At 42.0% G+C, this 12,892-nt stretch overlaps 1 protein-coding gene across 1 annotated transcript; it reads right to left on the reverse strand.

Moving 5' to 3' along the window:
* Window positions 1-238: 238 nt before the first annotated feature.
* Window positions 239-10,451, reverse strand: LOC112259869 (microfibrillar-associated protein 3-like). Its single transcript, XM_024434546.2, has 4 exons — window positions 10,209-10,451; window positions 8,941-9,361; window positions 2,379-2,674; window positions 239-2,180 (listed from the first exon to the last, which is right to left on the reverse strand). Exons 2-4 carry the CDS (start codon window positions 9,212-9,214, stop codon window positions 1,512-1,514), a joined length of 1,239 nt encoding a protein of 412 aa, XP_024290314.1. The 5' UTR covers window positions 9,215-9,361; window positions 10,209-10,451; the 3' UTR covers window positions 239-1,511.
* Window positions 10,452-12,892: the final 2,441 nt, after the last annotated feature.

The raw sequence follows: 12,892 nt of genomic DNA on the forward strand, positions 1-12,892 counted from the left end.
GCTAAAACAAATGTTTTCTTGCTAGCTTGCGACCCATCTATAATGACCACCAAAACTACGGTTACAAGAACAAAATGGGTGCCTTTTGTTTTGGTGTAGTGGGAGCCGGCGAGGCTGATTGGGGGAATGAATCAGGTGACGATTAGGTGTCCTTGGTCCTCAGAGAAAGAGCGAGGGAGGGAGAGGCCTAGGATGGCCCATAATGTTTTGTTACTGCACAATTCAAACTGGAGGAAACCATGGTAACACACATTTTATTTTCACTTCAAAAAAAAGAGCATAGTTTAAAGCAGAGCAACATCAACCCCCACCCAGACTATTAAGCAGATAAAGTATTTTAGTCCTGTTAAAAGACTAATCCCAATACATCGCACTCATTTCACATGCATCAGACTGTCAATGAAGCCTCTAATTTCAAACACGTACAGAGGGGAAGGAGGCTGGGGTTTGAGACCCAATTAAAACGAGATAAGAAAATTCACATATTACAAAAAGGAAATGGGAGAAAACAAGATGGAAATATTGGAAACACAGACCGTATAAAAGGCGGCAAAATTGTAAAACGTCTAACATCTAGGAAGTCAAAACACCACAGGGGCATCATAATAATAATAAAAGTAATTTCTCAAAATGTTTCAATGAACCACACTAGAAGGCTATAGTGGCTATGCAATTGTTAATTACGTGCATCACAGACCAGAAGGCCTGAAACATCTAGGTCTTCAATCATCCCCTGAAATATTATTCGTGATCCAATAATTCAGCCGTTACAGAAGTTATATCAGTCTATATAAATCACTTGTATAGAGTTTAACTGACTAAATTTGACTATAGACCACACTTTCAAATCCATATTTTTTCTCAGAGTCCAGCATGCATTTGACGTACTATAACATGACACTGAAACTTCAGGTCGGTTGGTTGTAACAGTGGTAGGAGAATGTGCAGTCTTTTCAAGCTGAAACAAAAGAAGCCTTGGTGGTCTGTTTAGTAACAGTGATTGCACAATGTCAGCTTGAAGAGCTAATTGATGAATTTATGATAAAACGGATTAATACTGCAAAGAGATAAAAGCATAACCGTCAACAAGTCGATAGTTTTTTTTCTTCCTGAATCGATTGAGGAAATGCTTGAAACGAAAAACAAACAGCTCTTTCGTCTGCTTACTAATACTAATTAAATGGCCCTTTACAATGCTTTATACTTACGCATATCGCTTGTTGGTTATCCTCTCCAGCCACAATATATTCAACATGAAGAACCATAAGCATGAAGGATGATGATTATACTCAATGTCTTATCAAGTTGATTTATTGGAATCCAGACTAGGTTATTAGAATATAATCCAGATGGACCTACATACGTAGTATCTAGGTTCCAGTTTTAAGCTAGTTCTGTTGAGAAGTGAAATAAAATGACCTTTTCTTGACATATTCTATGTTTTTGAGGGTGGGGGAGGGAAATGCATAGGACAGGATCGTTCATCCCATTCTTTTTTTCCCTCCTGTTGTTTACACATAGCTTTCGTAAATCACCTGACCAGGCTGTAGCTTAGTAGTAACCTCTGGATCTGGCTCCACCTCCAGCTCCACCCCTAATGCCGCCTCCTCCACTGGCTCCTGCTCCGGCTCGGAACCCTGCTCCTCTTGCTCCTCCTCTAGGTGCAGGGGAGCCAATGGCGGAGGAGATGAAGGCGTGGCCTCGGCCAGAGCTGGGGCCTCCATGGGCAGCGGGGGGTGGATGGACACCTGGATGGCGATGTGCTGAGGCTGCTCGTGCAACGACGCGTCGTCAGAATCCGCTGCAGGGGATCCAGAACGCTCCCTCTCTCGCTCCCTATCTCTCTCCCGGAGGATGGTGAAGACGTCGCCGGGCCCCACCCCGACCAGGGCCCCCTGCACCAGGGCCGCCCGGCATCCCAATGCCCCGCCCATGTGGTGCCCCTCTGGGGCCTGGCGGAGGAACGTGTGCCTCATCTCCTCAACCCCCACCACTTCCAGGATCTCCTCCATGAAGGTGCGGCAGTTCATGATGAGCGGGGGCAGCGGGATGCTGCGGGCCAGCTCCTCGATGTAGCGGGCAAACTCCATGGTCTTGAACTGGGTCACCTTGGCCAGCTCCAGGGTCTTGGCTGACGTGATGATGGGGATACGCTTGGCGATTTCAAACGCCTTCTGGAGCTTTAAATAGAAGAGAATAGATTGGAATTTAACTTTATTGGACATTAATTATCATGGATGGAAATGTTTCGATGCTTATTTTATTACAAACATCACCTATGTACATTCAAAACAGTTACACACTCACTCACTCACCCACAAAGTTACTAGCTATGTCTTTGTACGGTCCTCACAAGTATAGCCAAATGCGACACAAACCTTCTCGGCGCCCTCAGTGCGGAAGAAGTCGTTGATGGCCTTCTCAGTCTTCTTCAGGTGGCTGCTCATCATGCAGAGGCGCGTGATGTTGAGGATCATGATGATGGTGAAGGTGACGAGGCACACGACCACGTAGTAGGCCCCCAGGTCCCCGCTGTGCAGGACCACACGCATGGTCACCGTGCAGTTGGCGCTGCCGTGCACGTTGGACGCCATGCACGTGTACTTGCCACGGTCGGCGAACGTGATCTCTGTGATGTTGAGGATGCCATCGTCCGTCAGCAACCACTTGTCACCTTTCGGAGGAGAAAGAGACAGACCGAGACAGTCAATTAGAGGACTGTAGCTTCAAAATCGGTCCCCACCAATTAAACCCAAAATTCACCCAAACCAACTGTAGGTTTTTTACATTAACAATGGTAAAGGACAGACTTAACTAGAACAGCTCATGATACATTGCTACAGAAAGAAATATCATACCATAGAAACAGGGTCGATTTTCCTTCAAGGAATGGGCCCTTTCTATGGATCAATCAAGTCACAGGAGGCTGCAGAGGGGAGGACGGCTCATAATAATGGCTGTATCGGAGCGAATGGCATCAAGCACCTGGAAACCATGTGGAAACTGTGTTTGATGCCATTCCATTAACATGAGCCCGTTCTCCCCAATTAAGGTGCCACCAACCTCGTATGATTCAAGGTTAGTGCAATATGCATTTCCTGGTTGCAAAGACAGCAGCCAGGCCCAGGCTATGCTAGACGGGAAGGTATCTACTAGTTTTTCCAAGACAGTCACATGCAACAGCTTTTTATAGCTAGCTGCCATGCTTTCTGAGAAGGCCTTTGGGTTTGCACTGCATAGAAAGAAAATTAATAGAAATTCCCATTCACCCCCCCCACCCCCAAATTCTAAAATCATTCTATTTTTATGCTTCCACTGTACTTCTTGGGTCCTGAAGCCACTTTATAGCTCTCCCTCATCACGTTACTTTTGGAATCAGGCTAGGCCACTAATGAAATGCATGTTTTTGGCACAGAGCTCGATTCATTCATTATCCCCCATAATCTAGGCCTATAAAGGACTCCTGTAATTAATTTATTGCAACAAATAGCGATTCATTAGGTTGCATAATTGATATTATTGAGTGATAATATTATGCCAACTGCAGGACTGTCCTCGAGCCTGCAATCCAGCAACCAGCTATTTTTAAACATACTTTGGATTGGAATCCTCGACCCCCCCGAAGCGGACCAGTCTTCCCTTTTCATTAGTTACTGAGAAACCATCTTTGTTTCATTCGTCCACTGTTGATACAGTCCAAAAACATGTTGCATGTCAACAATCAAGTTTTCTAGATATAGAACTTTCAAAATACAGTACGATGCGTTTTGTTCCTTGTTTATTTAAAATTCTCCATTCCAAATGGCACCCTATTCCCTATTTAGTGCACTACTTTTGATCAGGGCCTATAGGGCTCTGGTTAAAAGTAGTGTGACTTAATAATAATAAATGGGCCTTTGTAGTGCTTTTCAAGGACCCAATGTCGCTTTAAAATGTATAGAAATTAAAAAGAAAACAGGAGTCAAAACAAACTAAACAGACTAAACAAAACATGAATAAAGAGAGGGTTGGGCTCAAAGAAGGGAAAGGGTGGGCCTTTTCAAAGAGGTGGGGCTATAGGAGGGACAAAGATAGTGATGAACGCCGAGTCACGGATGGCTAGAGGGAGGGAGTTCCAGAGCCTAGGAGCAAACCTGGAGAAGGTCCTGTTTCCGAAGCTTCGACCTGGGGATGACAAGGTGAATAGAGAATAGGGTGCCATTTGAGATGTAGACTGGTCAATATTTAAAGAGAGAGTGGGGCTGAGGGAAGCTGCGTTCTGTCTGGGAAAATACCATGTGGTGCTTGCTGGTGAACAGGGAGACAAACGCCTGGAGCGGAACACAAACAAACAAGCTATCATGTAAATGTTGAACCAAGGAAGTAGCCAGCCACACATTAAAGCGTGCTACAAACATCTGTCGACAGTCGAAATTGGTTCATCTTCTCTACTACTAGGCTACTACTACTGCTGATACAACTAATATTGGTATAATATCCAATTTATTAAGAAGCTCTTTTGTTATACCTATCAAGGCTAAATAGCCTGAACAAAAATATTAACGCAACATGCAACAATTTTACTGAGTTACAATTCATATAAGTAAATTTATATAAATGAATAAATTAGGCCCTAATCTATGGATTTCACATGACTGGGTAGAGGCCCACCCACTGGGGAGCCAGCCCAGACAATCAGAATACAGGAGTAATGAATACTCCTCAGTTTCATCAGCTGTCCGGTTGCAGGTCTCAGACAATCCTGCAGGTGAAAAGCCAGATGTGGAGGTCCTGGGCTGGCGTGGTTACACCTGGTCTGCAGTTCTGAGGCCAGTTGGACGTAATGCCAAATTCTCTAAAACAATGTTGGAGGCGGCTTATGGTAGAGAATTAACATTAAATTATCTGGCAACAGCTCTGGTGGACATCCCTGCAATCAGCATGGCAATTGCACGCCCCCTCAAAACTTGAGACATCTGTGGCATTGTGTTGCGTGACAAAACTGCACAATTTAGAGTGGCCTTTTATTGTCCCCAGCACAAGGTGCACCTGTGTAATGATCATGCTGTTTTATCAGTTTCTTGATATGCCACACCTGTCAGGTGGTTGGATTATCTTGGGAAAGAAGAAATGCTCACTAACAGGGATGTAAACAAATTTGTGCACAAAACTTGAGAGAAATACGATTTTTGTTCTTATGGAACATTTCTGGGATTCTTTTTATTTCAGCTCATGAAACATGGAACCAGCACTTTAATGTTGTGTTTATATTTTTTGTTCAGTATAAATGTCATCCTGGCTATATTTCACCATGGTCTACATTGACCACTAATTTCCGGTCGCTGCATGAAGTGGCATCATCTGACATTGCGTTAGAACATCAACGTACGTAGGCATGTGGTGATACAGTGGATGGATGGATGACTTCGCGTCTCTCTCTCTCTCCAGATTCTGACAGCTCATCCTGAGTGGGTGGGTGACTCAGAAAGAGAGAGTCTATCACAGAATACGAGAGAACATGAAACCAATTCTGGAGGCGAGTAGTGTTAGGCTTAAGACGGAGCATGAATAGACTAGTACACACACACCTTCGCTTCCCACACACTTAAATCCATCAAGCCTCCAGCCTCTCTGTCGTGTCTCTAAAAAAACTGAATGCGTAAAGGAAATGTACCGGGGAACCTGGACATCAATTTATTTCCATGAGACTAGAGAGACTAAGCGTATACACCCCTGCCTCCGTGTGAAGTGTTTCAAGGCTTCCTTCGAAAGTATGTGAGTGTGTGGAAAGCAAAAGCTCTCTAAAAAACAGGTGTCGACAGCTATAAAAGAAAAGTAATGCGCAACAGGGAAGAAACAACTGTTGTGTATGTCATAACAGGTCTGTGACAGAGCCTTGTGGAGCATGAAGTCTTCTACTGACTGGCTCACCGTCATCCATGAGTAAAATAGCCCCAGCTATGACCACAACAAACATCAATCTAAACATTGACAAATGTATTAATGTTGTTTGGATGCTACAGGTAACAGGTCCTAGTGGTTCAATAATGATTGTTGTGCCAGAGCAAGTTCCAACAGGTCTGTTCAAAATGGAACCCGCAATGCTCATTTAGCATTCCTGTTTTATAGCAGGTGACTCACACGGTTAAAAGCTTAGATTCTTCATTATTGTAGCCGACTATTTATCTGGAACATATTTTCTACATAGACAGTATTCTCTCTACCCAGACAGTATTCTCTCTACATCTTTTCTACCCAGACAGTATTCTCTCTACATCTTTTCTACCCAGACAGTATTCTCTCTACATCTTTTCTACCCAGACAGTATTCTCTCTACATCTTTTCTACCCAGACAGTATTCTCTCTACCCAGACAGTATTCTCTCTACCCAGACAGTATTCTCTCTACATCTTTTCTACCCAGACAGTATTCTCTCTACATCTTTTCTACCCAGACAGTATTCTCTCTACATCTTTTCTACCCAGACAGTATTCTCTCTACCCAGACAGTATTCTCTCTACATCTTTTCTACCCAGACAGTATTCTCTCTACATCTTTTCTACCCAGACAGTATTCTCTCTACATCTTTTCTACCCAGACAGTATTCTCTCTACATCTTTTCTACCCAGACAGTATTCTCTCTACATCTTTTCTACCCAGACAGTATTCTCTCTACATCTTTTCTACCCAGACAGTATTCTCTCTACATCTTTTCTACCCAGACAGTATTCTCTCTACATCTTTTCTACCCAGACAGTATTCTCTCTACATCTTTTCTACCCAGACAGTATTCTCTCTACATCTTTTCTACCCAGACAGTACTCTCTACATCTTTTCTACCCAGACAGTATTCTCTCTACATCTTTTCTACCCAGACAGTTCTCTCTACATCTTTTCTACCCAGACAGTATTCTCTCTACCCAGACAGTATTCTCTCTACATCTTTTCTACCCAGACAGTATTCTCTCTACATCTTTTCTACCCAGACAGTATTCTCTCTACATCTTTTCTACCCAGACAGTATTCTCTCTACATCTTTTCTACCCAGACAGTATTCTCTCTACCCAGACAGTATTCTCTCTACATCTTTTCTACCCAGACAGTATTCTCTCTACATCTTTTCTACCCAGACAGTATTCTCTCTACATCTTTTCTACCCAGACAGTATTCTCCCTACATCTTTTCTACCCAGACAGTATTCTCTCTACATCTTTTCTACCCAGACAGTATTCTCTCTACATCTTTTCTACCCAGACAGTACTCTCTACATCTTTTCTACCCAGACAGTACTCTCTACATCTTTTCTACATTGACAGTATTCTCAACTCCTTTTTCTTTCCCCCCCAATCTCCTCTTTTCTCTTTCCAATCTGCCTCCACATATAGCAGATAGATTAGGACTGAATGAAAGAAATAATCCTATTAGTATCCTACCGTTAGTATGCTATTAGTATTCTACCCATTTGTATCCTACCTGATAGCATCCCATTAGTATCCTACCCGTTAGTATGCTATTAGTATCCTACCCATTTGTATCCTACCTGATAGCATCCCATTAGTATCCTACCCATTAGTATGCTATTAGTATCCTCCCCGTTTGTATCCTACCTGTTAGTATGCTACATGTTAGTCTCCAATTAGTATTTTTAGAATCCTGTTAGTCTCCTGCCTGTTAGAATCCGGTTAGTCTCCTGCCTGGTAAAATCCTGTTAGTCTCCTGCCTGGTAAAATCCTGTTAGTCTCCTGCCTGGTAAAATCCTGTTAGTCTCCTGCCTGGTAAAATCCTGTTAGTCTCCTGCCTGGTAAAATCCTGTTAGTCTCCTGCCTGGTAAAATCCTGTTAGTCTCCTGCCTGGTAAAATCCTGTTAGTCTCCTGCCTGGTAAAATCATGTTAGTCTCCTGCCTGGTAAAATCATGTTAGTCTCCTGCCTGGTAAAATCCTGTTAGTCTCCTGCCTGATAGTATCCTACCTGATAATTCTATCTGCTAGTATTCTACCTGTTAGTATGCTAATAGGATCCTCCTACCTGTTAGTATCCTATTAGTTTCCTACCTTTTATTCTCCTATTAATATCCTACCTGTTAGTATCCTACCAGTCCCCTACCTTTCAATCTCCTATTAGTATCCTACCTGTTAGTATACTATCCGATGCCATTCATATTTACTAACAACCTCCCTGTTTTATGACCTACATTCAGCTCAATGCTGTATTATGTATCTACAAACAGTTAGGTAGAGGCAGTGACCACCAATCTGCCTCCATATAGGTACCAGTAGATAGATTACAACTGAAAGAGAAAACAATGACAATAGTATCCTATCAATGCCAGCAATATTATGTACTTTATCTAGTATCTGAAGTTAAGTAGTGGCTGTAACTTTTTAACTCTTGAGGTTTTGGGGAAAAAAAGAGGGGACAGGCCAGCTTGTTTGGTTTGTTATCATCATGGCTTTGGTGTATGATTATGTTTATCTGCTGGGTTGGCATTGCATAATCGCAGCAAATAATCCCCCTTATATATATATATATATAATCATAGTCTGTCATAATGCAACTACTCAATGTGACCTTCCTATGAAATCCCCCCCACCCCTCTCTGTTCTTCCTCCCTCCGTTGTACACAGCACACAAATATGTTTGACTGTAGTCTACAAATGCTGCCCTTTGGCCATACAAAAACTTAAATACAGAGGGATTTAGTCAGTAGTTTACAGAGATTGAGGCTATTTTAACTATAAATCATAATTCTAGCTTTTTTCATGACAGTTTGTGTTAAGTCAGACGGTCTGCATAGTCACACGATTTATTTCATAATGCCTTATTATTGAAATAGAACTTGAATGGTAATGCCTTAAGCCGGACACTGGCAGTTCAAATTGGTGTTGAGAGCTGCTGATTCTGTGGCTAAAGCCACATCAAGGACATTATTGATAACTGTACATTCAATTAGCTTGACTTACTTGTATCCGTGTCCAGCAGGTCTCCATGTGAGTTGAACCACTGTATATTCGGTACAGGCTCTCCAGTGACGTTGCAATCAATCAGCGCGCAGTTACCTTCGCGGGCGATGATCTGGCTTACTTTCGAGAACACCAGGGGGACAAATCCACCATCTGCCACCGTGCCGTTTTCTGTGCTGTTTCTATCTGAAACCGCCGATAGAACCCCGGCGGTGTAGAGGCTGATAGTGGACAGTAGCAAGAGGCTAAAACCGTAGCCACTTGACCGACTCATTTTTTCCCCTTCTTCCTGACCGTGGCTTTCCCCCGAGGATAGTTTGTCATGCCACTCGCGTCTTCATGTTCAACACATACTGGCTATCTCCTGATTGCGGTAATGAAAGGCAATTTGGTATTCTGCTCCAAATCTTGAAGCATTCCACTGGAAGAGGAAAACAATTAAAGAAAGAAAAGCACTCATGAACATTCTGAACAGTTGGTTTGTTTAGATAGTAATGATTTCTCTGCTGAACCAAAAGATAAGGCCAGGGACCTTCGGTTGGTAAATTACTCCCCGACCCAATAGTCTTTGACTCCGACAACAACAAAGAAACACTACCAAATACAATACGTTTTTTTTTTTACTGTAAAGCCAACAATGAATGTAATATTGTCGTTACAGCAACAGTATCTGTTAATGCATTGTTACAACATAGAGCTGCAATGTTACAGACATGATAGAATTATAATATTGACGCCTACATAATATTTATTTTCGGTCTATTTTTATTAGCTAACGTTAGGCCTAACGTATTGTCTAAAATAAGTTGCTTGATAACAATAAATGCTGTTAGTTAGTTAGTATAAATATATTTATTTGACCGACAATTTGAATGCAAAAAAGTAGCTAACCTAGCTAGCTATTCTGGGCTATTTGCAATAGTAAGCTAATATTGGTCTGGATGCAAAATAGTGGAGGCTTGCTAGCAATCTAACGTTAACGTCGCCAGCCAGCCTGGAAAGGACACAACGGGTTGGCTAACTAGCTAGCTTCTTTGATACAGCTAAACGGCCAAGTAGCTCACATAGTATAGTTCGCTAGTTAAATGTAAGGTTTAATGTAGTAACGTTAGCTAACTAACAGAAACATAATCAACCGTTACTGTAGCTAGTAACGTTACTAGGTACAGGGAATGATGACTGCTAACGTTAGTAGCTAACCATCATCATAGCTAGCGATAACGCTCTCTCGATTAATAACGTTTTCCAACATCTGATTGCATACTTACACAATAGTCGTCCACTGTTATGTTTGCGGAGCTAGTTACTAAAGATGTTTTATCGTTATGCGGTCAAGAAGGAGAACGCCGTCTGTCTTTCGGACACCGCTGCGTTCCGCTATTTATTCGACATCCTCAAATCTCTTGTCTTTTGCTCAGCTGGCGGCTTGACACAACATTCGTTCGCTGCAGCGTTCAGCTTCCCTACCCGAGTCAAATTACAAGCAAGCAGCAAGAAAACTAGGACGGTCATTGGCAACGCACCAACTTTATTTGATCCGACCTGAAGGGGTGCACATGGCAATCATGAATGTGTCATTAGTGGAATTAAATGTAGCTAGAAAAGTATGATATTTATTTATTTTACTATTTTTTTTTGCAATAATTGAAAAGAACATCATCACTTCTTTTTATTTTTTATTTAACTAGGCAAGCTTGTTAATAACAAATTCCCTGACCAAACCTGGACACTGTGCCAATTGTGCACCGCCTACAGCCTGGAATCAAACCAGGGTCTGTAGTGACACCTCTAGCACTGAGATGCAGTGCCTTAGACTGTTGCCCCACTCGGGAGCCCAAGCTTCTTCCAAGAACTAAAACACAGCAACTAAAACATGTCGTTTTTTAATGAATGAATGAAGTGCATTTATGAACTAAACTGTAGGCTACATTTAGGGCTTACTGCTTCGTGTCTGCCCTTTGCCTTTCTATGAAGTCTAGTACATTAACATACAGTTCTCCAGACAGTAAACAGAGGCCAGTGTCTCACTCTCTCTGAGGTCCAGGCAGTTTGCCATCATCAACCACTGCATTGTTCAATCTGATGGATGTAACTACAGTACTGAAGACTGACGAAGAGGCCAAATGTGGTTATATTTAATCCTCGGACTTCCCTTTGTATATATAAATGACCAATGAGATGAGTTGTATTCAGAACACAACTAATTTGAATAGGCAAAATAACTAGGATACAAACAAATTAAATCGATGCTATCAGTAGCTTACTGTATACATTGCAGGCACACTCTCTTCACACACATTCTCTCTCCACACACTCACACACAAACTGTTGTAGTCAAAAGAGAGTCTATAAAGTTCAGGTAAAAATAACAAACTGTTTGGCTCAACCCAAGTAGGTCATATCTGCCTTCCGGAGTGGATTATTGACTGACCTTCTCGGTGCTTTAAAAGCATGAATCAATCTCTGAAATGGACACATGTTATTAAAAGACTCAATTCATTAATCCATAACCCTAGCTATCTCGCATTAGCAAGTGTTGATATTGTGGAAAGAGTGTTATTTCCCAATAAATATACACAACAGCAGAGTTTCAATGAACTGCAAATGAAATTCTAAGCAGGAGTGAGACACAGGGGTTGCTTCAGATGAAACACAAACACATGGCCAGCTGCCTAGGTGCCTCTCAAGTTAGAAAAACATTTAAAAACAATTCATATTTTTTTATTGAGAAATGCTTGGCTCAAATAATGCTGATTTAGTTGCAAAGATGTTAACAGAGTTACACAGCGCTAGCTACTAAACTAGGCCGATGACTGCCACATGGTGATTACATTTACAGTCATCTCCAAGGCAAAATGCGTATCTTGTCCGAGGTAAGTTAGCATCTCTGTGATTCAAGTGTGAATTAGTGTACAGTATTTGAAATATATATATCTCTGTCAATGAAAATAGTTAATATTTTTGTTATCTGAAGTACTCATTACAAAGCTTCCTTGATGAGTGCAGAGCCTCTTGAAAGCCAGTGTAAAAAGAGAGAGAAGATATATTTATTACTCATTTATTGAATTCAAGTGTGTGTCTGTGTGTGTGTTTCTTCACCTCATCGATCTGTTGCGGTGTGGAGAGGGAGAAGGCCGCTCTGACATAAGGACAAGGGTCTGAGCTGTTGATCATGAATACACCTCTAGGGACGAGCAGCACCTAGGACAACAGACAATATTCAACACACCAGGACCTACATACCAAATCTCATGACAGAGCCAAAACTGTGGTGGTGGTGTGATGAACTTATATCATAGCCCGGTGACTCCATTTGCTCTCTCACACACACACACACACACACACACACACACACACACACACACACACACACACACACACTCTTATCTTGAAGCTCAGAATTATGTGTCTTAAAACTGCTGCTTATAGATTCTGTGTGCTGACATTAGAGTTGATCTTTGTTTCTTCCTCTCCCAGTCCCACTCTGCACATAATAAGCCTAATTATCTACTGCAAAAAGCTTCAATTGTTTCGTGCTGTGAGGGAAAATCCCCCATGTTAGATTATAAAATAAAATCTGAAAGTGTTCCCTGCTATTTTCACATAGAAGCAGACCAATCAGAGTGGATTTGGAGTGTTCTCGTGTGGGAGGAGAAACGGTGGGTTTTTAAATCCGTTTGCCTTGGTGAACACTGACTGTTTTCCATCCTATCCCACATCCTATTCCTGACAACACTAGCCCCGCCCTGCAAACCTCCTGCTGCTGATCATGATGCATGAGTAGAACTAGAAACCTAGACAACCAAATAACACAAGACACACAGTCGGGTTACCTGTAGCCAACCTGTCCTTAATATCCAAAATATATATCATTTTAATGACAGGAACCTCTCAAAGATGCATGACTTCAGTATAAGTGGACTATTTTAGAACCCCAAGCATAATCTCATTC

Source organism: Oncorhynchus tshawytscha, linkage group LG10 (genome assembly GCF_018296145.1).
Source record: "Oncorhynchus tshawytscha isolate Ot180627B linkage group LG10, Otsh_v2.0, whole genome shotgun sequence".
In the NCBI taxonomy this organism is placed as follows: domain Eukaryota; kingdom Metazoa; phylum Chordata; class Actinopteri; order Salmoniformes; family Salmonidae; genus Oncorhynchus; species Oncorhynchus tshawytscha.

Coding starts and splice junctions, on each gene's coding strand:
- LOC112259869 (XM_024434546.2), bottom strand. CDS start 9,214: ATGAGTCGGTCAAGTGGCTACGGTTTTAGCCTCTTGCTACTGTCCACT. Junction 2,675..8,940: donor CCTGCTGGACACGGATACAA/GTAAGTCAAGCT, acceptor CTCCTCCGAAAG/GTGACAAGTGGTTGCTGACG. Junction 2,181..2,378: donor GCACTGAGGGCGCCGAGAAG/GTTTGTGTCGCA, acceptor TTCTATTTAAAG/CTCCAGAAGGCGTTTGAAAT.